Consider the following 24,389-nt stretch of genomic DNA (forward strand, 5'->3'; position numbering starts at 1 on the left):
AGGAAAGGTTCTGCATCCCCTGAGCAATTTAGATCCCTGGTGTCACTGAGGCTGACATGATGAACTTTCCTGCTTTTGCCACATTCTGTAGTGTCTGAAATGGCCCCATCCTGCCTCATGTTTCTTGCTCCAGAAGAAGCTGACCTGCAGGCTCCCTTTAAGATTCCCTCATAGTAGATACAGGGGACATAGTCGCAAATACCCCCATACCAACAAGGGTGGGAAGACCCTTTGTATGCATGTTCTAAACAGATATTTAAAATCTTCTCCAGTAGGAAAGCTGTTGGCTTGAGAGCTGTGTTTCCTTCGTAGCTGGCATACAGGGAGCATGGGGAGACATTGAGAGTGGGGATCTATCTTCTGAGCATTGCATTCTGTCTCTGTTGCAGCATTAAGTGGCTTCAGCCCAGCATGGTGGCAACCGTATGGGTATGAGGCTGTAGTGCCCTCTAGCTTTGAAGGACAGATCATTCACAGAAGGGAATGTTACGGTGGACTGTGCACTTGGAAGGTGGGCCTCGGAGAGTGAACCACGCTGCTGTGGCTGTTGGCCATAAAGTGTATTCCTTTGGCGGGTATTGTTCTGGTGAAGACTATGAGACTCTGCGGCAGATTGATGTCCACGTGTTTAATGCAGGTAAGAGCGTTACATCCTTGCGGCTGCCGTGGGCTGGCAGAGGCTGGAATTCCCATGCCTCAGTTGTCAGGTTACACTCAAATTCTCATTTCTCTTGAAGTCAGCTACAGTGTGTAGGCCAAATGTAAGACAAATGCACCACTGCTCCTTAGTTTGGAGAGCACTGATCCTTGTGAATTGCAATCGTCTCCCCTAGAAAACACATCTGTAGGTGCAGGGCTTGATCTCCACCTTCAGGGGTAGTACAGGTGATGCCTTTGAGCCCAAAGTGGCCAAAGCTGCAGCTGCCCACAGGACAGAGTGGTGGATGTATCTGGAACTCAAGGTTGAGGCATGTCAGGGCATTGGGGGCAATTGTGAAGTGCTTTGAGATCCTTGGATCAAGAGGTACAACACAGGTTCCCAAAGTGGTTGGATCAATGAGGAGCTGACTGTTGCCATGGTGCTGGCTCTTTCTTTTGCAGAGAAACTGAACTGAAGGGAGGGGATGACACAATGAAGAGCAAAGGCAGAGACAAACGAGCAGTTTGAAAACGAACATTAAACGCTACTAAACGTATCTAAATACATCCGTGAAGCTACTCTTCCATGAGGCAGTTAGTGTTACCTGTGTGACTGTAAAGGGGAGAAGTGGCCTGGGCAGCAGCAAACGGGAGAGGAAGAGTCTGCTAGGCAGTCTGAGATCTCTGAACAACCTATGGTGCCCCTGCGTTACCCATCTGTAAATCCCCATAGCATATCTTGCAGTTAGGGAAAGCAAGTAGGCGGTAATTTGCTGGCGATCCTACAGTGACCTGCAGCCTGAGGAATGTATTTCAGGCTCCCACTTTACTCTTGAACAGTATTGCCTGCTTCTCCCTTATTTCTGGTTACTGGCAACGTGTTCTCTCTGAAGTCTTGTCTTCTGTACCACTCTGCAGCTCAGAGGAGTTACCTGCCTTCATCTTGGGAGAAGCATGTGGTGTATTAGCCAGCTGATGGTTTATTAGAAGCAGGAAACTGCCAGTTGCTGACCTAAGTGGGTTAGTGGCGAGAAGACCTTTTAGTTGAGGACGGACACCCATAGAGATGTCCTCAAGCCTGAAAATAGAATCTAATCAAGAGCATAGGAATTTCCAGACCAGTCGTGCATTGAGTCCATATGATGTCTCAGACATTGTTTCTTGCACCATCCAGTATTGGCAAATCTAATAAATGCTGATGGAATAACATGTATGTAGGGAAGCTGCTGCTAACGCGATCGGCTAGTAGTTCACTTATGCCCTGAAGCAAGAGGGCTCTTAACCCTTTCTATATAAAAACCTAAACCCTTTTATCCTGCCTAATGGAATATGGATGTTCTCATTATTCATATACATGTCTGTTTTTAACTACTACTCTGCTCTTGACCTCAGTGATTCCTCGTGGCAATGAGTGCCACAGGCTATGGGAGTGTTTATATAAAAATATTTCCCTGTATCAACTTTCTAAATCCATTGCTTTGTTGCCTTTCAATTTCACTGAATGTCCCCTTGTTTTCCTCTTATTATGAAAAGGTAGATAGCAGCGCCTGGTTTCCTTTTTCCTATGCCATTTGTTGTTTAGGATGTCATCACATCTTGCTCATCATTAGCCTCCTTTCTAAACAATCCCAATCTTAGGAATCTCTCTTCATGTGGAAGTGTTTGTGCCTCTAATCACTCTCCTTATCAGTGTCTAACCTCCCCTCCCCCCCACTGAGAACAGAACTGAAAACAGTATGCCAGGAGATGGTAGGGTGTGCCATTGATTTATACAATGGCATTATAATCTCTGTGTTACTTTGTTTCATTCCTTATGCATCCTAACATCTTGTCTGCTCTTCTGGTTGCTGTATATAGCATAGAGATTTTGAGTGTCCCACAACTTAGAACCAATAATGTTCATGAGTAGTTAAAATTATTCCTTCCAATGACTATTACCTTGCATTTGCCTTCAGTGAATTTTATGCTGCCTGTTCACTTAGCTTTGTTGGGTCCATCTGAGGCTCCTTACAAATGTCTCTAGCCTTGATTTATCTAAAGAATTGTGGTCTCCATATGTTGCCATGTCACTCCTCTCCCCCTCTTCCTGCTCATGCAAATTCTATATCTAATCATTTCACCTAATTTACCTGTTGTTAGTTTCACTGGTCTAATTCCAGGAACACCCCTAAACTTAGGTACAATAACCTCATTCTTAAGTTTCTTCAGAATCCTTGAATATACCATCTGATCTGAAGGGCTATGCTGTTCTTCAACTGATCAGTCTCTCCAGACCTTGCTCTCTGACGTCTGTCTGACAGTGCCACATGTCTATTACCTGAATAGAATTGGCTGGAGTAGTTGTCTCCTCTGACACCCTGTGTAGTGAAATCTGATGCAGAGAAATAACTCAGCTTTTCTGCAACGTCCTTGGTTGCTCCCTGTACTCCCTGGTGGGCCAGCAGACCCACCAATATCTACGGAGGATTTCATGTTAGTGTGAGCTACAGCTACTGCTGTTCAAATTCAATTAAGGCTTTTTACTTGCTTACCGGAGATGCCCACAGTGAGCTGCAGAATAACTGCAAGTGGTTCTGTCCACATATAAGCATTCACTCAGTGCACATGCTGCACTCTCCGTGTTCACCTGCAAGGCAGCCTGACACCTGGTTTGAACTGGGCAAGTCAACAAAATAACACCATCTGGGGCTTCTGCTTTCAGTGTCTCTGCGCTGGACCAAGCTGCCGCCGGTGTGGACAAACAGCCGGGACCACGTGAGGGAGGTACCCTATATGAGGTATGGGCATTCAGCAGTGCTGATTGATGATACCATCTACATATGGGGAGGCCGTAACGACACTGAGGGAGCCTGCAATGTACTCTACGCCTTTGATGTCAGTAAGTGCCAGCTTTTCGCCCTTCCCCACCTTCTCCCTCCCCTGGTTTCATGGCAGTAGTGTTCTGCTCCCCCACTAGGTGTCCCTATGAAGTGATGGCTGCAGTTTGCTCTCTAGAGCAGCGGTAGGCAACCTATGGCATGGGTGCTGAAGGCGGCACGCAAGCTGATTTTCAGTGACACTCACACTGCCTGGGTCCTGGCCACCAGTCTGGGGGGCTCTGCATTTTAGTTTAATTTTTAAATGAAGCTTCTTAAACATTTTAAAAGCCTTATTTACTTTACATACAACAATAGTTTAGTTACATATTATAGACTTGTAGAAAGAGACCTTCCAAAAACGTTAAAATGTATTACTGGCACGCGAAACCTTAAATTAGAGTGAATAAATGAAGATTCGGCTCACCACTTCAGAAAGGTTGCAGACCCCTGATCTAGAGAAACACTGCAAGAGGCTGGGAAACTGCCTTTTATTGGGAGCATGTGAGCGATGGGGTCTCTGGCTAGCTTAGCAGCATTGGATGTATTCGTATGTCTGACTGTTGCTTTTGAACTAGAAATGTCAGCTATTTAGCTCTTTTCTAATGGGAAATTACAATTAATTAGACTCTTGAATGCTTTGAGTTCCCTTTTGTCTTAACTAAAATCACAGTTCTCCCTTCTTGTGACAAACAATTCTGCATAACTATTGCTGGAAAAAGTTTGAGGGCAAGTGAGCTCTTGAAGAGCGTGGATGCTCCAGGAGAGGGAAACTGTTCTTCTATGCAGCCCTTAGTGCCATGGGGGAGCAAAGACAAAAGCAGGAAGAGGATACTGACGTTGTAATGCGTAAGAGTGGGAGTGGCAGTAAAGCAGGCCTGGTCAGAGCAGGGTGGAGCCTGGAAGGTAAGGAGGAGGCGCTTCAGCACAGTGAGGAAGCAATGAAGGGGTCTGAGTGGGCTTGATGGGTGTGGGGTGACTGTCGCAGCTGGTGGGGCAGATCAGAACTAGGGCATCAGAAAATAGGTGAAGAAGGATTTCAGGAGAATGGCAAAGGGGATGCAGAGGCAAGTGGAATTCACGGACTGAAGAGAAATGGGCTCTCGGGGTGAAGTTGCCTACCCCTTTTGGCTTGCTGCATGGGCTCTTTTCTCAGGCTGCTGCTGGAGCTTTCCCTTTTCTGACAAGCCCAGCTGGAGAGGGCAGCCCTAGCAAACCATTGCAGACACAAAGGGCCTGAGGCAGCTGGTCCTACGCAGCTGCCGCAGCTGCGGCTAAAGCAATTTAGCAGTAATGTTACGTGAAAACAACTGATGGAAAGGCCCCAGGCTTCTGCCCTAGTCCAAAACCCTGCCCAGCCTTCCATGCACATGTGCCAGGTCCTCTCCAAGCCTGGACAGCGGGCACTGCTAATCCTGCTTCACGCGAAGGAAGTGGTGGAAGCCTCATTGAATGAGTCACTTCAGATTGGACAAAGCTCTGGGGACTGCTGTAGGGTACAGGCCTGCTCTGACGAGTGGGGATGCCGGTGTGGACTAGATCAGGTGTCCTAGGTGTGTCTGTCTCTGATTTCTGATATTGCTCTTGGCTGGGCTTTTGATGATAGCACATGACTGGCTTTGGAAGTGGCCCCAAGCGTGGCAGGAATTCTGGTGGGAACAATGCTTGCTTTCCCTTTCTCCCTGATGCTTACACTGACCTTCCAGCAGGCCCCTTCATTCAGCTCCAGCTGGAGTCTGGGCAGATAACTATGGCTGGAGGCCAAGTTCAGAGAAGTTCTTGTCTCCTGGAGAATGTTGAGCAGATCCCAATTTTGCCACTTCCTGAAATAAGCACTGCTGCTGGCTGCTAGCAGCACTGAGAGGATCTCCTGCTGCTCCAAGGCTTATCTGTGCTTGTCACTGGGGTCCTGGGACAGGTGTCCGCATGAGCTTGGCAGTGGCTCTCACTGGCTCTATTTCACATTGTCCTGCATGGAGAACACTTTTAGCTGGGCATGGAATGCCCCTGAATGGAGTCCATCCCCAAAGCTTGCAGACCAAGGAGCACGTCACAGAGAGAGAGCTGAATATGATTACTGAGGCAGGTGGACTTGTGGGAAAGAAGAACAGAGGGGCAGGCAAGATGGAAACTCTGGAGGGATGGGAAAAGGTGCAGGTGAGGAAGGGTGAACAGGAGTGGGACAAGTACTGTAATGATGAAAAGAGCAGATCATTCAGAGAGAAGGGCTCCCTTGCTCTTGGGAAGTAAATCCACTGATGCAAGCAAGTGGGAAATGCCTTTGACTCTGAATAGGATCTAGAGTTCTGCATACTTCAGCCATCTAAGGCAGCCAGCATCTCAAATGCTGCCACCACGCTTACTGTCACTACAAAGTTCTGTGCAGGCTGGTGACTGAAAATATGCAACTGCACATTTGAGCTGCCCCTCAATTGAGCTTTACATCGATAGAAAAATAAAGCCCCCTAAGGAGTTCTGTGCTGATTCGGGGTACTCGGGTTTGTTAAAAACATATTCGGAATGGCTGCAGAATTCGGCATCACTGTCACAGGAATCAGTAGGCCTTGCCACAGAATTTAGATCCCACAAGGCCTCTGTTTGTGGGGGCCCTGGCAGGTGGCCTGGCCTTGGAGAGCTTCCCACCAGCACTAAAGGCGGATGGCCCATGTGCAATATCAGCTGTTCCAGTCTTTGGCATGGACGTAGGGGGAAGGAGATGGCTTCCTCATTTGGGAGGTGGTGGCTTTTGTTTCCTTGGAAGGATGTCTTCTCAAGAACTGTTCCCATTTAGTCTCCCATCCCCGAGTATGCTGTTTTGTGTCTGCTCTTAACATCCATTGTCTCTGTATTTTAGACACTCACAAGTGGTTCACACCCAAGGTCTCTGGAATGGTCCCAGGAGCAAGAGATGGGCACTCGGCTAGCGTCCTCGGAAAGACCATGTATATCTTCGGAGGCTATGAGCAGCTGGTAGGTGGTCTCTGGCATAACGTGTGTCTGTCTGTCTGGAGAAGTCTGGCAACACCTGAGGAACCCTACTCTCTAACAGCTTGTCCTGGTAACCAGAATACTACTATCGGCACAACAGAGGAACACCCATATCTAAGACTGCTGAACCGTAGGCGTGGGAAGTAGGGGTGTGCTGCAGCACCTCCAAGATTTATGTGGGGCTGCTGGCCCTGTGCCCCATTCCCCAGCCGCTGGCTCTGTGCGTAAAACCTGAGGGTGCTTCCTGTGCCTATGCCCTGTCCTGGCCCTCCACCTGCACTCCATTCCCCAACCCCTTACCTCACCTGGGGCTCGGGTCCCAGCTGCTAGCCCCACTCCCTGGCCACTGGCTCCATGTCTGGGGCACTGTGCCTGGCCTCGCTCCTGGGGCCTGCCCCACTCATGGCCCTGCACCCGGGGCCCTGCTCCCTAGCTGCTTGCCCCATGCCTGGCCCCCTACTCGGCAGTAGCCCGGCTCCCCCAGGGCTCCACTCCTGGGGCCTGGCCCCATGGCTGGAGCTCTGCTCTTGGCCCCGCATGTGGGGTCCCGGCTGCCGGCCCCTGCCCAAGACTCTGCTCCTGGCCTCATGCCTGCCCCCCACCTGTGGCCTTGGCCCCCTTACCCCTGTCCAGGTCTCCTCCTCACAGAGACACAGCCCTGCTCCCAGCCTCAGTGCAGGGGAGGGGAGGGAGTGCAGGAGTAAGGGGACTGGCTTTCAGGACCCCCTACTACTTAAAATGTTCCAGCATAATTCCCTGGTTTTAGTTCCTGATAAGTTGGCCAAATTTTAGGAGTTACAGCTAAAATGTTTTAGGCTTGGTCTGTGCGTCGTGGAATATTTCAGGGAAAAAATAAGCAAAAACTATTAGCCTGTTCTTGAGAACAAATCTAGCGCTTCAAAGGTTTGGAGCCCAAGTCTCTAAATTGACATCTGCTCTAGGATTAAAGGGAAAGATACTTCTGCTGGCCCTGTGAAAATCCACCTAGATTTGGTCAAGATACGCGCCAGGGAAAATTGCCACTTGTATTTGTGCAGTAGAACTTATTCTGTGCTGCTTAACACTCTGAACATTCGGTCTGCCCCAGACTTGCCCCAAGCCTTGCTGAGTTCTCAGGAGAATATCGAAGTACTGTTAGCCTAAGGGCAGTTGTGCTGGTCTAGGAGCCAGGAGACCTGCACAATTATATTCAAGTCTTGTTTTGGCTAACAGTAGTTCTGTGCTTGTTTAGCAAGTTCTCATACTTCTACCCTTGGAGGCAGGTAAGTGTGATTCTCCCCTGGCCCCTCCCCATTTTACAGATGCGATTGCACAAACTATCTTCTGGCAGAGCTGGCAATAGCAACCAGGTATTTCATGGTAGACACAAGTCTTGGTTACTTAGACACACTGCTGCGCAGAATGAGTATGCCGACTCTGTGCTAGGCAATGTGTTTTCTTCCCCCACTGTAAAGGCTGGCCAGCTAGATAACAGCTTGCTACTGCTACTTGCTAGCAGAGTTAGTGCAGCCATTTGAGCTAGAGGATTATGCAGTAGATCTGATGATCCTGGATTCAAACCGGCTAATGACCTATGTGTAGGGGGTCACTACAGTTGCACATGGAACTTGTGGGTCTCTGTTTATAAAAATCCTAGGAAATTACATTCAAAGCCCATTAATGTCATGAAGTCAAGGGCTTAATTCATTCCGGCAATTCCTAATGTTGCCTGGGCCACTTTGGTTCTGTCCCTTTGTGCATGTGCATTAGGATGCAGTCCTTAACTACGTGATCACTTACTGTCTCTTGTCTGCGGGACCTTTTCCTCACCATTGCACAGGATGGACCGTGAATGAGGCTGTTGTCTTAAAATCCTTGCCTCACTTGTAGCAAAAGTTAGAACATAGCATGAGCTATGGAGTTGCTGGAAGAGCTAGGATAGCCTTGTAATTAAGGAACTGGTCTGGGACCCAGGAGAAACAGGCTTTGCCATAGACTTCCCACGTGGCAATGGACATACCGCTCACACTAGGATTTTCACAGGCAGTGGGGCCCTGACATTCAGAAGTGCTGAGCACTCAGAACTGCCATTTGAACTGTGTGGGAGCTGTGGGTGCTCAGCACCTCTGAAAAATCTAGCGCTAGGCATTTCGAGCTGGGCACCCAAAAGTAGTGGATACTTGTGCAGCTATTGACTGGAGACTCTGGTTTGCAAAGCACTCAGATATTACGGTGATAAGCACCAGAGAAAAGCCCAGGAGGCAATTCAGTTATTCCAAATCCAGTGTGGGCTGTGATGATGTCCAGTAAACAAGGCCTGGGTCCACCTGCTGAATGCTAGGGATAAGAAATCCTGGGCAGCTGCCTCATTCCCAGAGGTGTCCATCCTGTGCATCGAATGAGTTTTACATCAGACGCGAGTCAGTGGACTTCCAGTTTCCAGAGGATATTACAGGTCTCTTGGCCATGCTAGTGTCCTGAAGGCCACGAGGTCCTGGTCTGCCTAACAGTTGGGTAATTGGGCTCTCTTCCAGGCTGACTGCTTCTCAAATGACATCCACAAGTTGGATACCAGCAGCATGATGTGGACTCTAATCCCAGCGAAGGTCAGTGTCTGTTTATCCCTTTGGACCATGTAGATCCCTTCACCTCTATTACCCTTCAGGGATGTTGCATAGACCTGTTGTGTAGCTTCTGTCTCACTTGGTTGGGACCTGCAGGAGTGCAAGTTCTCTGTGGGCTGGCTGCTCATCTCTGAACTCGGCCACCCAGTGTCAGTTATATCATCTCCCGGTAATCTGCATTTTCACTGGCGTTACTTACTAGCAGCCTGTGTTTGTTCCAGGGCACACCAGCTCGCTGGAGAGACTTCCACTCAGCCACCATCATTGGGACAAAGATGTACGTATTTGGTGGCAGAGCAGATCGCTTTGGGCCCTTTCACTCCAACAACGAGATCTACTGTAACCGAATTAAAGTGTTTGACACTGAAACAAACTCTTGGCTCGACTCCCCTCCTACTCCATTGCTCCCTGAAGGCAGGAGGAGCCACTCGGCATGTGAGTTGTCTCTCTCTAGGGAGCAGGGGGAGTGGGAGGGCTTAGTAAGGACAAATGGGAAGGAGGAGAGGTGTGCGCAGCCTTCCTGGCCTGCTTGGAGAATGAAAGGGGTGTCTAGTTCTCTAGGTAGAAGGGGGGATGTCAAGGGATGCACAATGACCTGTGACCTGCAGGAAAGCAGATGCATAATGTAATCCCAACTGTGCATGCTGCCTCAAATGTAAAGAGGGCATGTTGGACGGGAAGTCACTGGGATCTCTTTCCTTTGTATTTGTGGCTGATGGGAGGCTGGTACAAGCTCGGTTCTGTCCTGTGTGTGCTGATGTTTCTCCTTGCTCCCTGCAGTTGGCTACAATGGGGAGTTATATATATTTGGTGGCTACAACGCACGTTTGAACAGACACTTCCATGATCTCTGGAAATTTGATCCAGGTATTTAGACTTAAACTTCGCTCACTTTATTTGTAATGTGGTAGTGCCCAAGGTCGTCGGTTGTGATCAGGGCCCCCTTATGCTGGATGCAATACACTCATCCTGGAGGACACTGTCCAGGCTCTCAAAGAGCTTGTGAATACCCACACACACATACAGATACACACTATCAATGATCTGGCAATGAAATGCTGTTCTGGTGTAAATCAGCTTGTGACTTTTCCATAGTGCTGGCTTCAAATCACTTTGCCAGAAACAAATGAGAGCGAAGTAATGCGGACAAGCACTTTTAGCCAGAAAAGAGGAGTCTGAGCCACCCTCTGTGGCAATACGCTGCACTATGTCCAGAAACGAGATTATCTAAAGCAGGAAACTTCAGCAAGGAAGCGAAGGAAAAATGGTGGGTAGGCTAGGGTTCCCCTGGAGAGTGTGGAACATGGGGGAGATCCTGGCTTCAGCAGGGGGAAGCCATTCACTTTGAACTCTAGCCTGACCCCTCTCAACAGCCCAGCCCCCTGCTACTTTGATACCATAAGACTTAATTCTGAAGACCAAGAGGAAGGGCTTGTTTCGCAAACCACTCTTCTAGTGTTCTGAGCACACAGCTGGGAGCCAGGAAGTAGAGTTCAGCCCATGACTATGGGCAAATCTCCGCAGTCTCTCTTAGGTCCCCCATCTGTAGAAAGGATGATGCTGTCCTACCGCCTGGGGTGTCGTGAGGCTGGATTAATATTTGCTAAGTGCTTGTAGCACTTGAAGGCCTATAGAAGTGCAAAGCGCTTGTCTAGGGGATAGTAATGCGCAGTCTGCTTTCTTCAGAGACAGATCTGTGGGCTAATGGGTGGGCTGCTGAACAGAGTTGATACCTGCAATTTCCTGAATGGATTTGACATTTTCAGGAAACTCAGCAGAACATCCATTCAAAGCTGTTTGTCCTAGCTGTCCTCTGTTAAAATGGGACTCCACAGCCTTCAGTCTCAGGTTCAGCAGTCCCTTGTCACAGCTGCCCTCTCTTCTAATGGGCATACGTGTCACTCTTTGGGAACGGCTCTGCACTTATTGCAGCTGTCAGCAGGTGGCACTGCATCCATGTGCACCCTTCAAGAGAAGATGCTGAAGAATTGTGTTTCAGGAGAATGACTGATGGGGAAGGGATGTTGGCTGGCCTCTTGCTCATGGTCATGTCCCCACTCCCATTTCTGTTCTCTGGCAAATCTGAACCAAGCTCATCCCTGCAGTTCTGAACCTAAGTAGTTTGGGTCTGTGTAGAGAGACTGGCTTTGTTTCTGCTGGATAGAGCGTTCTGTTGCTTCACATGGGAAGGGGCTGAAAGTTGTTTTTCCTGCCTGAATCACCAGAGGTGAGTTTGGCAGGCTGGGTGGATGGGCTCAGATCTCCCTCGGATCAATTACTGGTGGAGAGCATGTACGTGACCCTGACTGGGGTATCTTCAAGAGACTCCACAGCACCGTCACGCTGCGCTGACTCCCACAAATTGTGTTTGAGTTCAGTGAGAACCTTCCCTCTGCACTTGGAATAAAGGCCTTCTGAATGCAGTGTCCACAGAGGAATGCTTCTCTCTTTGTGGTGGGAGGGGGCGTGGGGAGGCTGCTCTTTACCTCTGGTAGAGTTCTGGGACCAGCCTGGCAAGTCCCTGTGTTGGATGCACTGTATTGTTTAACACTTGGTAGTCTGCCTAAGACTTGGGCTTGTAAATATCTGTAACTCGGGCTATTTGGGGTTTGCTCGGTCTCCATGCTGAGCCCTCGCCTGGTCTCCTGTTCCAGTGACAGACTTTTGGGTTTTTCCTCAGTATCTTTTTCCTGGAAGAAGATCGACCCCAAGGGGAAAGGGCCATGCCCTCGCCGCAGGCAGTGCTGCTGTAGAGTGGGGGACAAGATCATCCTCTTTGGGGGCACCAGGTGAGTACTGGGCCAGAGTTGTTTTCCCTGGATTCCCTTCACTCCCAGGCTGCAGTCAGCTCCTTTTTCTTCACATAAAAGGGATTAAATGAAGTCATCTTCCTTCCTGGCCCCATGGGGATTGCACATCTCAGCCAGATAACCCAGGATTTTTGAACATAGGCAAAAGGTTGGTTGCGTTCAGTCACTGTTGGTGTTACGGTTCTGATACCCTGAGCAGGCTGATAAGTGGTTTATCAGACTAGGGTGGAGAAATACATCTGGCTTCCTGGGGTATTATCTGGGAGGAGACTGAATGAGGAGAATGTGAGTAGGGGTGGCATAGGTGGCCCTCCAAACCTCTCCCGTATCCCCGGACAACTGAGCGTCCCCTTCATTTCCACACCCTGCCTGCCTGTGACTGCTCCCCCATCTCAAGCAGGGGTTGTTAGTGTATGTGTTGTGGGGTCCTGGGCCTGGGCAGAAAAGATCTCTGCACTGACACACATTTCCGGATCATCACACCAAGATTCTGTTTGAACATTGAACCATAGATGGCTTATCAGAACGGAGATCTTCTCTACCTGCTAGGATCTTCCCTGTCTCCCCTCATACATTCCCTCCCTGCTCACCCCTCCTCCACATAGTTACACCCCATATTACACTGTCCTATGATGTAAACAAGGGCTCTTCTACCAACAAAGTCTATTAAAGCAGTTTGATTGCATACGTGCCAACCTGCCCAGTTAAACTCTTAAAAGCCAGGAATTGGCCAGTTAAGTGAACCACCTTTTTAACTTCTTATCCCGCACATGACTCTCGCTGACCAAGCACCTCTGCAAGGAGCCCCTTTGTATCTGCCAATGTTTAAAACCCACTCGATTCCTCTAACTCGTACTAAGGCACCAGCACCGTGCTATCCCCCACAGAACCCCTCAGCTAGCACCGTGCTATCCCCCATGGTATTCGGGTGCCCTTAAGGTAGGCCTGTCTGGCCAAAGCACTAAGAGGCTCTATAGCCTTTAGTGGAAAGATGATGACTCTGAATCCTCATCGGTATGTGCCAAGCCCTGACTCCTTCCTCCCCATTAGTACAGGATTAGTTCATGTGAGACTTTCTGCCTCTGGTACCATGAAGACGATATCCCAGTCCTGCATTCTTACTGGGTATGGCCTTGGCAACATGCGCTTGGAACCAGGAAAAGCAAATCCCTTCCCTTTTTGCTGCAGCTGCAAAGTTGAAATTGCCCCCAGGGTTTCTTCCATGTGGGTACAGGGCACCTTGGCGCCCTGTAGTCATTGTCTTTCTGTGTTAATGGCCTCTCATAGACGTTAGGGCCAGAAGGGACCACCATGATCATCTAGTCTGACCTCTCTGAGGAATGGTGACAAGTTCTAGGTCATCTCCTTCTCGAAAGAGGGAAGAGAAAATTCCAAGCATCTTTGTACATCACCCAGAAGTAAAAGGACACACTGTCTCCCTTCGCCTGCTCTCAAAGGACGGTCTAGTGGTCGTCAGAGTACTGGGAGTCACAACTTCTGGGTCCTAGTGTCAGGCCTGTCACTGACTGACTCACTCTTACCTCACCATGCCTCAGTTTCTTCAGTAAAATAGAAGTAATGAACTAACCTTCTGGGAAGGGAGGTGGTATGCAGCACAGGAGAGCCCTGAGTGAAAGGAGTTATGGCGGGAAAGATGATGTAAACTGTTGCTGTGGAACCCAGTCTGTCCATCTGTAGTAAACCTCCAAGACCTAAGTATCTCTTGCTGGGCACATCCCTTCTGCCCCTGCTGCTGAAAGTTGCTGCCCGTCTAGTAGCAGGGAATGAATATGGAACTCCTGGCCACTAGAGCTGCTTGTGAACCCCTCCACGTGATCACAATGGCTGTATGGCAGGGCAGTGAACTACAGCTGGGTGACAATTCCTGTGTGGCCAGGTGCACTTTTGCAAGGGCTGAAGTTTTCATTTGCTAATGAGGGGGCCCTGGAGTTAAGGATTTAGTTGTCAAACATTGGCAGTGACCCCATCAGGATGCAGGGCAGCTGGATGTGGCCAAGAGACTTAGCAGCTGCTAAAAGCAAGGAAATGCCCCAGCACCTCCTCAGACTCTTTGCTCTCTGAACTCTCAGCAGTGACAGATTATGGCTGTGTAGCCTGTTTGCAAATCTGCTCCAAGTGTCAAACACATGTTAGTTCAGAGGCTTGAAACGCCTTTTATCCCTCATCAGCCTGAAGTGGATCAAACGCCTCTGGGCAGAGGCTCTCCCAGGGCCCTTGGCATGGCTTGCTGAGAAGCCTCGGGCACTGATGGGTAGCAGAGACCAGGCAAGGACTTCAGTGTCAGTCTGAACAGACTTTGGTGTAGCCCCTGGGATAGGTGTGGGGCTGGAGGATGGGTCACTTCTGCCTTAGCCTCAGGTGAAAGTTCCTGAAGGATTCCAGCTGAACTCTCCAAACTGCTACAGTTGGAGTGTGGGAAACAGTGACGCTGGGGATGCTTTTCAAAGCAATGGTCCTGGATTAGCGAGTCCACTGAGAGCTGAATGAGCAGGGTGGGTAGGGGTAGAAAGTCTGCCTGGTGCCTCCTGTAGGCAGCGAGGCTCTTCTCTGAAAGCGCTTTGCTTCAGCAGAAGGGCCAGCCTAACAGAGCCTTCATTCTTGCACTCTTGTCTCCATTATCACCGTTTATGGTTATGCTGAGCAGATAGGAAGCTGCTGCCTTAAGACACATTGAGAATCAGCCATTTCACATCCTCCATGTATGGGCTTCAATAGTATGCAAACAACACTGGTTCTTCAAACCGAACTTCGGTAGCTAGTAGGAGCTGCTGCAGATCAGGATTGCTGGGCCTCTCTCATGCTGGGGAGAGGGGCTAGCTAGCCGGGGAGGGGCTGGTTCACTTCCTGCAGGCAGTTATCAGGTGTGTTCTGGGGCTGGCTGGCTGGCTTGATAAGAAGTTTTCCAGGAAGTCCTTGTAAATGGAGAGCTCCCTATAGTCTAGATTGTCTGCTGGAGGCCGCAGGTCACCAGGAAGTGGGGAGAAAGGGCAGAGATAAAATTTCAGCACAGAGGAAGGGATTAAAGAGGAGAACTAAAACAGTAACAGTAGGCAGCCCCTGCCCAGCTGCATGGCAAAAGCGGCTGGCTCCTGGTGAAGGGAAAGTGAGGCCCCTCTCTGTTCCGCCTCTCCCAGCCCAAGGAACTGTTGTCTCCCTGCTGTGACAGCTGCCTCATTATCTGAGTGCTAAATGACTCTTGGAGGAGTCCTTTTAGAAGCTGGGCCAGGCAGTCGGTGTATCTGGAGCACTGTGGTCCAAATGCATTCCTATACTCCATCCAGAGACCCTCAGTCTGTGCCCTTTCCAGCCCAGCCTGCCCCAGACACTACATGGAAATCTCAGCCATGTCCCTCCCACACTGCATCCGTCAGAGTTCTAGCCACAGCCTGCACTGAGGCTTGTGGGGCTTGGGATCCAAGGGCAGAGAGGATGCACCAGGCTGTGAGTTTCTTCTCCATCTCCCAGCCCTGCCACAAATGTAAGGTGCCTAAGTCTCAGCCAGCCTGTGAGTTTCTACCTACCCCAGTGCTGCCACACGACCCCATGGCATTCCTGCCTGCAGCCAGCTCTGCACACTGCAGCCAGCTCTGCACACTGCAGCCACAGTACTAATATTTTTAACCAGGGACTTCCCAAGTAAAACGCATTGGTGTAATATTGTGGCTACCCCATGAACAGTGCCCTGTTAGCTCTGCCTCTGGGTCACAGGGATTACAGTATGGCCAGATCAGATTCCCTCCAGTATAAGTTACAGACCCCAAGGACCTTGGAGGTGAGTGGGAGGGATGGTCTCCTGTAACTCTTCCATTACAGGGTGCTTGTGTACCTAAGGGGAGCGGAACAGCTCTGCTGGACCCTCTAAAGGAGAAGCATCGCTGTCTTAGGCTGTGTGTTTGTTTAGGAGTGAGGTCTCTTTCGCGTGGAATATACAATGTGTAACTTGAAAAGGAATCTGGTAATGAACCAGGGTTTCCAAATGAGCTTGGCTGCCCCTGCTTTTCCATCCAGGAGCCCCCTCTCAACCAGCTGCTGCTGCCCAGAGCTCTCCATTTCTCCAGCCTCTACTCTCTGCCCAAGAGTGTTGGAAGCAGCTCAGAGTGCTGGCCACGTGGGAGATGGGGCCTGAAGCAGGAAGCCTCACTGGTGTCTGGCTGATAGTGGATGAGGATGTGTCCTGAGACTCCCTTTCTTGGGAGCTGTTCACACTGACATTTCATCCCTTAGCTGCTCTCCTGGCCTTGAACTCGGGCTTCCTTTAACCCCCTCAGTGTGTGGTGATAATTTAGCAGACATGGGAGCTGCCGGCTGTCCCTCTGAAAGATAAGGGATGCATTAGGGTTTCCTGTGACGTGGATGTGAGATAAGATTAGATTATCCTGGCTATGAAACCTGCCACACCGTGATGGGATTAAAGGGCTCTTTCCTGAGCTCAGACAGATGGGACCCATCAGCAACAGGTACGGTCTCTGCCAATATGGCCGCTGCACTGATCACTCATGGCAGCAGGATGGTAAGGCTGCCCCTACGCTTGGTGCTGGGGTGGTTGGCTGCCTCCATATTCTGTGTCCTCTCTGCCTTGGGCCCCATACCAGCTGATCCTCATGCACAAAGACTCGAGACGGGTAGAACTTGAGTGAGAAGTCGCCACTGGTGCTCGTCTGCCAGCTGAAATCTGAGAATATCCATCTGTGTCACTTTAAACTTACCCCATCCCAGGCTAGAGTGGAACTTGTGAACTCAGACTCTTGCGTACCATTTTTAATATCTGATGATAGCTTTCCACCATGGAGACTGTGCTGTACTTATTCAGAGGACAGATTGGCAGGGACAGTGTGTCTTGCATTAATGTGCCTCTTGCCAGTCGGGAGAAAGGATTCAGGTCACTCTGGCTCACGTAGGTGTTGGCTTCTCTCCTGGGAATGTACCAGAGGGAGCCAGTCTGCTAGGAGCTAGCCTGAAATTGGAACTCCTTTCACAGGTCACAGAACAGCCATCACATGGCCACAACTTCAGGTTCCAAATGAGCTGGGAGTGGTGCAGAGATCAGTGGTACCATTCCTTTAACCAGTCGGGCCTCTGAACTTGTTGAGCTGTGTCCCTTTTAGAATGGAGATGAAGTAGTTCTGACTTTGACACTTCCAGTGACCCCCTGGTTAAGGCCGTATGAGCATTTCCAGCCTAATTACCTTTTGTCAGTTGCTTATAACTTTGTCCAGCTTCCCTCTTTTGGGATATGAATGGAGTGGCTGAAATGCATCTTGAAATAGCTTGTAACCAGGAAGAGAAGCTGTTTGAGACCCAGAAAGTGAAAAAGGCCCTATACATATGACTTGCTAAGAGCGGGCAGGGAATCTTGGGAAGGGCAGCGTGGGCAGCAGGGCCCTGCTTATGCACGTTTCGGTATGCTGCAAACCATTGCAAATGCGCCTTCCTTTTTTTCTGCTGAAGAACTTGGGGAGGTTCTGAGCTGGAGCCAAGCAATGCCACTCCAGGCCCAGGGCTGATGTCTGCATGAGGAGCATTGGCACCTAGCTACTTAAGCAGGGGGTGTCGCACTTGGCCACGTTTCACTTGAGTCTGCAGAATCTAGCTTTTCATTTTAAGCATTTTCCCTAAGATGATGGGCACTAGCAATTGGTAGCTACAGAATTGCAGTGTGAGACTCTGGGGAAGTCCCCATAGCTACTAGCTAGCAACTGCTCTTTTCACTGGTCTGTAGCAATCTGGAGCCTTTGTCTTGCACCAGAAGCACCTTTCTTTGGGGAGAGTATTGGAGTGGTGTTTGAGAGTGCCACAAGAGCAGCCCTTCTACCTCTGGAATTGTCTGGCTCTCTGCATACGCTGGTGTCATCCGCGGGAGGGTCAGTGCTCTCTGTCCTGGGTCCTGTGACCGGCAGGAAAAGAAAATGTTGTTTACTTGTTACCCGCAAAGTCTCTGCAGCCCAAGGAATGGAAATGGAGCCCCAGTGACTCAGATGCACACTGCAAACAAGCAGCAAGCTCATGAAGTCTCCCAGAGTCTTCTGGGCATCCAGTTCTCCACTTGATTGCATATGTTCCAAAAACGTGGCAGGCCCTCAAGACATCTAACAAGACAGGACCCTCCCTGAAGAGCATGTGAGGGTTGGATACTAGCCCTTGTAGGTACGTGGGATGGTGGAAGGATTCCCTGATGTTCTCCCTGAAAGGTGTTTCCCAGCCCTTGCTGATCAGCCTCTGTTAATTTTTCCTAGTCTAAGTTAGTTTTGACCTTGGCGCCTCCTCTTAAATTTTACTGTTACTACTTTTTCTTCTTTCCCCAGCCCTTGCCCGTTTCCTCACTGCTGTAGCTGAGTGAGCAGCAGCTCTGCTATTGTTAAGGTTGGGTCTGTTTATAGGACCACTGTTCTAAGTGCTTTAATGACATGTACTTGGACTGTCTTGAATGTGCTGTGCCTCGTGGAAGGGGAGTAAGTAATCCTGTCCTAGAGCCAGTGTGACCGGCACTTTTTTCTTGCTTCTCACTGCATTCCATTCCAGTACCTGTCCTGCTCCTTTGCTATACGCCGGGCCGGCTCTAGCTTTTTGCCGCCCCAAGCGCTCAAAAAAATAATAATTAAAAAAAAGGGTGGCCGGACTGCCGAAGCCAAAAAACCCCAACCTCCTACTGCCTGCTGGACTGCCGAGGGAGGGGGGGCGGGGAGGCGGCCGCAGGGAGCGCATGGAGGGCGGTCAAGGCAGCTCGCAGGGGGTCAAAGGGCCGCACCTCGCAGCCGGGCAAGAGGGGCTCCCCCCTCCGGCATTGGGGTGTTTCTCCCGGCTGGGCAGGCGGAGCCCCCAGGGGCTGCAGGATGTGCTGGCTCAGCTGCTTCTTTAAAAGCAGCTCGGCCGGGCTGGGCTCAGAGTGGCGCGGGAGGCGGAGGCTGGTGCAGGTGGCGGGGAGTGGCGCGTCCTGGGGAGCCCGGCAGCACGGTGAGCAGCTGGGATTGCTAGTTCCTGCCCTCTGGGCTGGGGTCCGTGCCCCAGCTGGGCTGGGACTGGCGGAGCACAGGGAGCTGGCTGGGGGCTCCGGAGCTGCGGGCAGGGCTGCCAAAGCACCAGAGCAAAAAACAAAAACGAACCACAGCAGGGCGGCTGGAATGTGCTGCCCCAAGATTGGCCGGAGTGCCGCCCCTTACAATGTGCCGCCCCAGGCATGTGCTTTCTCGTCTGGTGCCTGGAGCTGGCCCTGATTCTACATCCGCTCACTTGACGGGGATGGGAGCATTCCCTAGGTCTGTGAAGGGGTGACCTATGCAGCACCAACTACTCCCACCATTGTTCTGCTCTGGAGTTAAGCAGAGGCTGGCTGGTCTCCTCAGTGTGGCCTTTTTAAACTCCTGGCTGCTTAACGGTTCTTCCAGAGAAACCTGTGTTAGAGGCCTGCCTCCCACAGCAGCAATGTCTCTAAAGCTGCCACTGCTCAGGCTTCCTAGCACACTCTGTCTGCAGAGAAGGCCCTAGAAGTGCTCCTGCTCTTGAGCAATCTGACATCAGCCATTCTTTCCGTCTTGCTCCCAAGTCAGCTGCCTGCTAGGTGTCTCTGGCCTTCTGTGGTAATGAGTTCTCCAGCTGGTGCTGGAACATCCGGCCCCACCTGCTGTGGGGGCAGCACAAGGAGCACGGCGTGTTAGGGAAGGGGAGAAGCTGGAGAGGGCTGGGCAGATGCTTGTGCAAACAAATCTGTATTCTGTGCCAGCCCAGTGTCCCCTTCCCAGCATGCTTGGGTTTCTCCTCCCTCAGGCAAGAGCTACCTGGTCTCCAGCAGCTTGAAGGTGGCTCCTGCCCTGGGCCATTATGGGTCCCAGGCTTGTGTGTGTGCTCTGAGCTCTAGAGTGTGACAATTACCAGTCTGCAAAGGGCCAGCCATGTTCACAGCACTGTGTAAGAACAGGTTCCTGCCAGATCCTCTTGCACTTGAAATGAGAGAGGGTCTGCATGTGGATGTCGCAAGGCTGAGGCCTCTGACCTGGGGTTGGGGTGGGGAGCAGAAGTGACTTTGTCACAGACATATCTTTCTTATGCACCTTAAATCTCTGTTAAGAGTCAGGTTCTAACTGGAGGAAGTGAAGTGAAGGGGAGGTCCCTGCAGTGGGGTGGGAGCAGGGTAGGTGGGGGGCTGTAGGCAGGAGGAGAGCTCTGAAGGCAGGAAATGAGGAGTCTGAATGATGCAAACTGAGGCCAGTGCAGGCCTGAGAAAGTGATAGGCTTGAAACAGCAAATGAAGATGATGATTCTCCCTGCAGCTCTTGGGCCAGACTTGAAAGGGAGCTGGGAGGCCAGGGAGGAGGGGGCAGCAGCAGATGACAGAGCCTAGGCAAAGGGGAAGCGGGCCAGATTTCCAAGATGAGTTGGAGGAAGAACCAGCAGGATTTGGCAGTTGACCTGAATAACTGAGCAGTCTAATCTGAGCTGGAGGCTGGAAGTCTCCTACTAACTGGGAGAGGTGGCGTTCTTGGCTGTGATGGGGAAGGGAAAGACAGGTTTCCTAGGAAAGAGGTTTTGCTTTTTTTTTTGCCTGGCTGATTGGTTTGGCAGCCAGACAGCTAAGAGAGAATTGCAGGTACAGGACTGAATGGAGCAGGGAGAGGCATAAGTGTCATTGGCATAGAGGGGATGTGAATCCAGGTGGTCACCCAAGGAAGGTAGGAGGGAAGGGTTATTAAGAATGAGACTTTCAGGGCCCCTGATGTGGGAGAAGGAGGCAAAGCTGTCTTAGGGGAACCTCTGATACAGAAGTGGGAAGGGAGCCAGTTGAGTCCTAGTCAGATGCCACAGGAGGGAAGGATTGTTGAAGGCTGTGGGGACAATCCAGGAGGCTGTGGGCAGATTGGTGCCAGGATATGGCTCCCCTCAGCCTCAGAGTGGCAGGGATGGAAGCTAAATGCCAAGGGCCTGAGGGAAGGCTGTAGGGGATGAGCCCAGGCCCCTGGTAGCTCAGCTCTGCTGTGTAGCCCTCGTATATTGGTAGGACCCAGGGTCCCTCCCTAACTCCTAGAATCAGAGCAACATCAAACCCACATGAGGAGCACTGCTGCAATGACTGTTCTGATTGGCTCCCACAGCCCGTCTCCGGAGGAGGGAATGGGGGACGAATTTGACCTGATGGATCACTCGGACCTCTACATCCTGGACTTCAGTACGTGAGCATCTCCTCACCATGGCTGTGTCCTCCTGGCCTAGGCTGCCCTCTGGCCAGATCTCTCAACCCTGGGACCTGAAGGCCAGCTCCTATGGCCAGATTGAGACCCCTAAATAAGTGGCCTGACTTCAAAAGCTCAGTGCTTCCTGCAGCTCCCACTGGAGTCACAGGGGGCTCTGCACTCCAGAATCCTTCCTCCTACTTCTAGCAGCCTAAATACAGACATAGGAGCTGACCTGCAGGTGTCCAGGCCCTGGAGCAAGGCTGCAGCTGTTCTGTCTCTAGCTATACTGGTTCACACCAAGCAGGCCCTCCTCCACGCAGGGGCAGCCTTTGGTTTGCCTCCGTCAGGCTGCACAAGTGGCCTAAGATCTTTGCTGTCCCCACTCGTGTGGCTGCTGCCCATGGTAGTTTATCTGGACCCTGAGCTGGTGCCTGCCCTTTTTTCCCCCTTCCCCCAAGCAAGAGCAATTCCATCTCTCTCCTGGATGTTGGCAGCACTAACACCTTGTGTGCCCTTCTCTCCATAGGCCCTAGTTTGAAGACGCTGTGTAAGCTGGCAGTGATTCAGCACAGCCTGGACCAGTCCTGCCTCCCACATGACATCAGGTAGGGATGCTGCTCCTCTGGCTCTGACAGCCAGCCTCTTGGCATTCCTGTCCCCGGCTCCCAGACCCAAGCCAGCTGTAGGTGGAGGCTGGTCAGGGAGCCTCACCCATGGGCTCTGCTAGCTGGCAAGAGCACTGTTGGGAGGGCTCTGGGAAGGTGTCACACACACTGATGGGGGCTGGGCGCTCTGCCCTCAGATCCTTGGCCCACACTTCCACCCAGGCCCCTAATGTCCCACCTCCTCCTGTCTGCCCACCCCTTGGCTTGCCACATAAACTCCTGATGGGGATTCTTTGGAGTCCCCCATGCCCAGCTCCCTCATCCAGCAGTTTGCACACAAACCCATGAACAACCCCAGCACACTAAGGTGAAATTCCCCAGCTGGTCACGTTTGGGGCCCCTCCATCCATATATGGGTAGAGTGGGGTTTGGGGGCCTCTTAGTGCTGGTGGAGGGAAACTGCTTTTCTATCTTGCAGGCTGGCAGTGAGGCTGATTTGGGACTCTGGCTATTACATGTATCTATTACTGTTCCACTAGGGCCAAACTGAGGGGGTGGGAAATGCCCAGGACCCAGGCCTGGTGGGGATGAGGGCTGGAACTCGATGGGGGAAGCTGGAAACCTCGGTCTGTCTCTTTCTAAGGCATCTTGTTTTTTGCAGATGGGAGCTTACAGCAATGACAACAAACAGCAACATCAGCCGTCCCATCCTTTCCTCCCACGGATAGTCCTGCCACCCAGTCCCCTCTCTGCCTCTCCTTGCCCTCTGCCCCGCCGTGCAGACTGAGCTGCCATCTCAATGTGTCTGCATGGATTTTTATCCTCTTCAGGAAAGGGCCCTGTGCTCAGGTTCTTCCCCAAAGGATTTGTTCCTCCTGTCACCTGCTTCCTTGTGCCCTCACCATGCTGTTCTCGCCTGTGTCCCTGGCCGGAACTTGGCACAGGTCAGTGTGCAGGCAGAACAGGGTAGCAGGCTCCAAGGAGGAAGAAGCCAATTGTTTCTACTCTCATTGCTGGCAACAGCAGCCTGTCTCTCTCTGCTGCACCTCCCTGTGCAGCCCCACTGGATTAACAAATGCTCAGTACTAGCTGGCTGCAGGAGCAGCATGTGCTTCACCTCTCCAGGATTATTAGCTGGAGCAGCACAGACTCTGCATGGCTCTGCTGTTCTCCCTGCCCAGCCACTCTGTGCCCTGATCACCAATCCCAGTGGCTGAACTGACTTTCTAGGCCAGCTTCTCTTGCACAACCCTCTACGGCCACTGCTGGCATGTGGGCCTGGTCCTGCCCACTCCAAACTTGGCAGAGTTCACTCTCCACAGGGAGTGTCCAGAGAGACCCCTGGGACCTACGTCTGTTAGTCCAGCAATGCCTTACGGTGGCGTGGACTCCTACTGGTGCCAGGGTCTCAGCTGGAATTGGGGTGCTGAGGCTGAAGATCCCAGCCTGTCAGGGCAGGCGAGAGAGGGGCTTCTCTGCATTTTACACTTGCACACAACCCTGAGTGGAATAGACTGATCTGTGCCTGACGGGAGGGGCTGGCCCAGGGGCTGTGGTGCCGTTGCCCAGCTCCAGGTGTAAAACAGCAGCTTTGATTTCTATAAATATTTAAAACAAGCCCAACGCTGCATTGTCTGGTATGTCTGGGCAAACCATTGTTTGGAGAAGGGACTGCTGGGGCCATTGCAGTCCTGGGGGGGAAGAGAGTGTAATTCTTGAGCTGGCATGATATGAGGTAGGAGACAGCACACTGTACACCAGACAATCCTGGTGCAAAGGCCTTTGTGGCCAATAATGAGGCTGCTAATCAGTGAAGAGAGGATTACAAGCAAGTGTAAGGTTTTCAGGTGAGACTTGAAGAGTGGGGAGGGACAGAGGAGCTGATCCACATGGCAGGAGCTGCAGAGAAAGGTCTCTTAGTGAGAAGGTGAGGAGCAGAGAAGAGGTCTGTGCTAGACACATTGGGGAAGGAGATAAGGGTTTTAAAAATTCCTTTGCACTGTCTCCTGATATGAGAGGGGTGGGGGAGGGATGCTTCCACATACACCTGAGAAGGTAACAGTAGTAGCATCTTTGGGCTGCCATAGAGAAGGGAGTTGTCATAGTGAAGGCAAGAGAGGTGGGCCTGAGGCCAGGCTAATGGGGGTTGTGTTAAGGATGAGAAGTCATAGACCCAGGAGGAGTATGAAGAAAGAGTTCAGGGTCAGGACTGGCGTAAGGGTTGGGGTTGGCAAAGGCAAACAGAAAGGAATCCAAGAGAGCTGGCTGTCAAGATTCAGCCAAGGGGATCTGGCTGAGGTCACATGCTGACTTGGTCACCACAGGCAGAGGGGGCCAGGGAGGAGTCACTGTGGTCCTGCTGATGCTAGCAGCATGTGTGAATGTGGTGGTGGATGTTACAGGGGAAGAGAAGCTCATTGTTCCTTCCTACCTTCTCTTGTCACTGCACTGAGGTCATCCAGTCCCTTAAGGAAATAACTTCCCAACACAAAGGAGAAAGCAGCCACAAAGAGGAGTGCCTCTCGGACCTGTGAGCAAAAGAAGGAAGCAGTCCCATTATCTGGGCTGGAGAAAGTGGACAGGTGGAGAAGAGTGAATAGGCTGGAGAGGGAGTGAGGGAGAAGTCGGACTGCAGCCTTGAGGGCAGTGCAGGAGTGTCCCGGAGAGGAGCTTTCATTCAGATAGTGGTGACGCCTTACAATGA

At 51.2% G+C, this 24,389-nt stretch overlaps 1 protein-coding gene across 5 annotated transcripts in view; it reads left to right on the forward strand.

Annotated features, from left to right (window-relative positions):
* KLHDC3 (kelch domain containing 3) overlaps positions 1-23,303 on the forward strand; it is a 36,861-nt gene extending 13,558 nt beyond the window's left edge. For 2 of the 5 annotated variants that reach the window (XM_050951225.1, XM_050951224.1), the window contains exons 2-11: positions 390-637; positions 3,341-3,517; positions 6,349-6,464; positions 8,996-9,067; positions 9,307-9,520; positions 9,866-9,952; positions 11,766-11,874; positions 21,000-21,073; positions 21,607-21,685; positions 22,347-23,303. In XM_050951225.1, coding sequence (XP_050807182.1) covers positions 484-637; positions 3,341-3,517; positions 6,349-6,464; positions 8,996-9,067; positions 9,307-9,520; positions 9,866-9,952; positions 11,766-11,874; positions 21,000-21,073; positions 21,607-21,685; positions 22,347-22,413 — 1,149 coding nt within the window. In that variant the 5' untranslated portion in view covers positions 390-483 and the 3' untranslated portion in view covers positions 22,414-23,303. The other 3 variants (XR_007774091.1, XM_050951227.1, XM_050951226.1) reach the window with 3 other exon arrangements.
* The last annotated feature ends 1,086 nt before the right edge of the window (positions 23,304-24,389 follow it).

This window comes from Gopherus flavomarginatus, chromosome 4, assembly GCF_025201925.1.
Source record: "Gopherus flavomarginatus isolate rGopFla2 chromosome 4, rGopFla2.mat.asm, whole genome shotgun sequence".
Lineage (NCBI taxonomy): Eukaryota > Metazoa > Chordata > Testudines > Testudinidae > Gopherus > Gopherus flavomarginatus.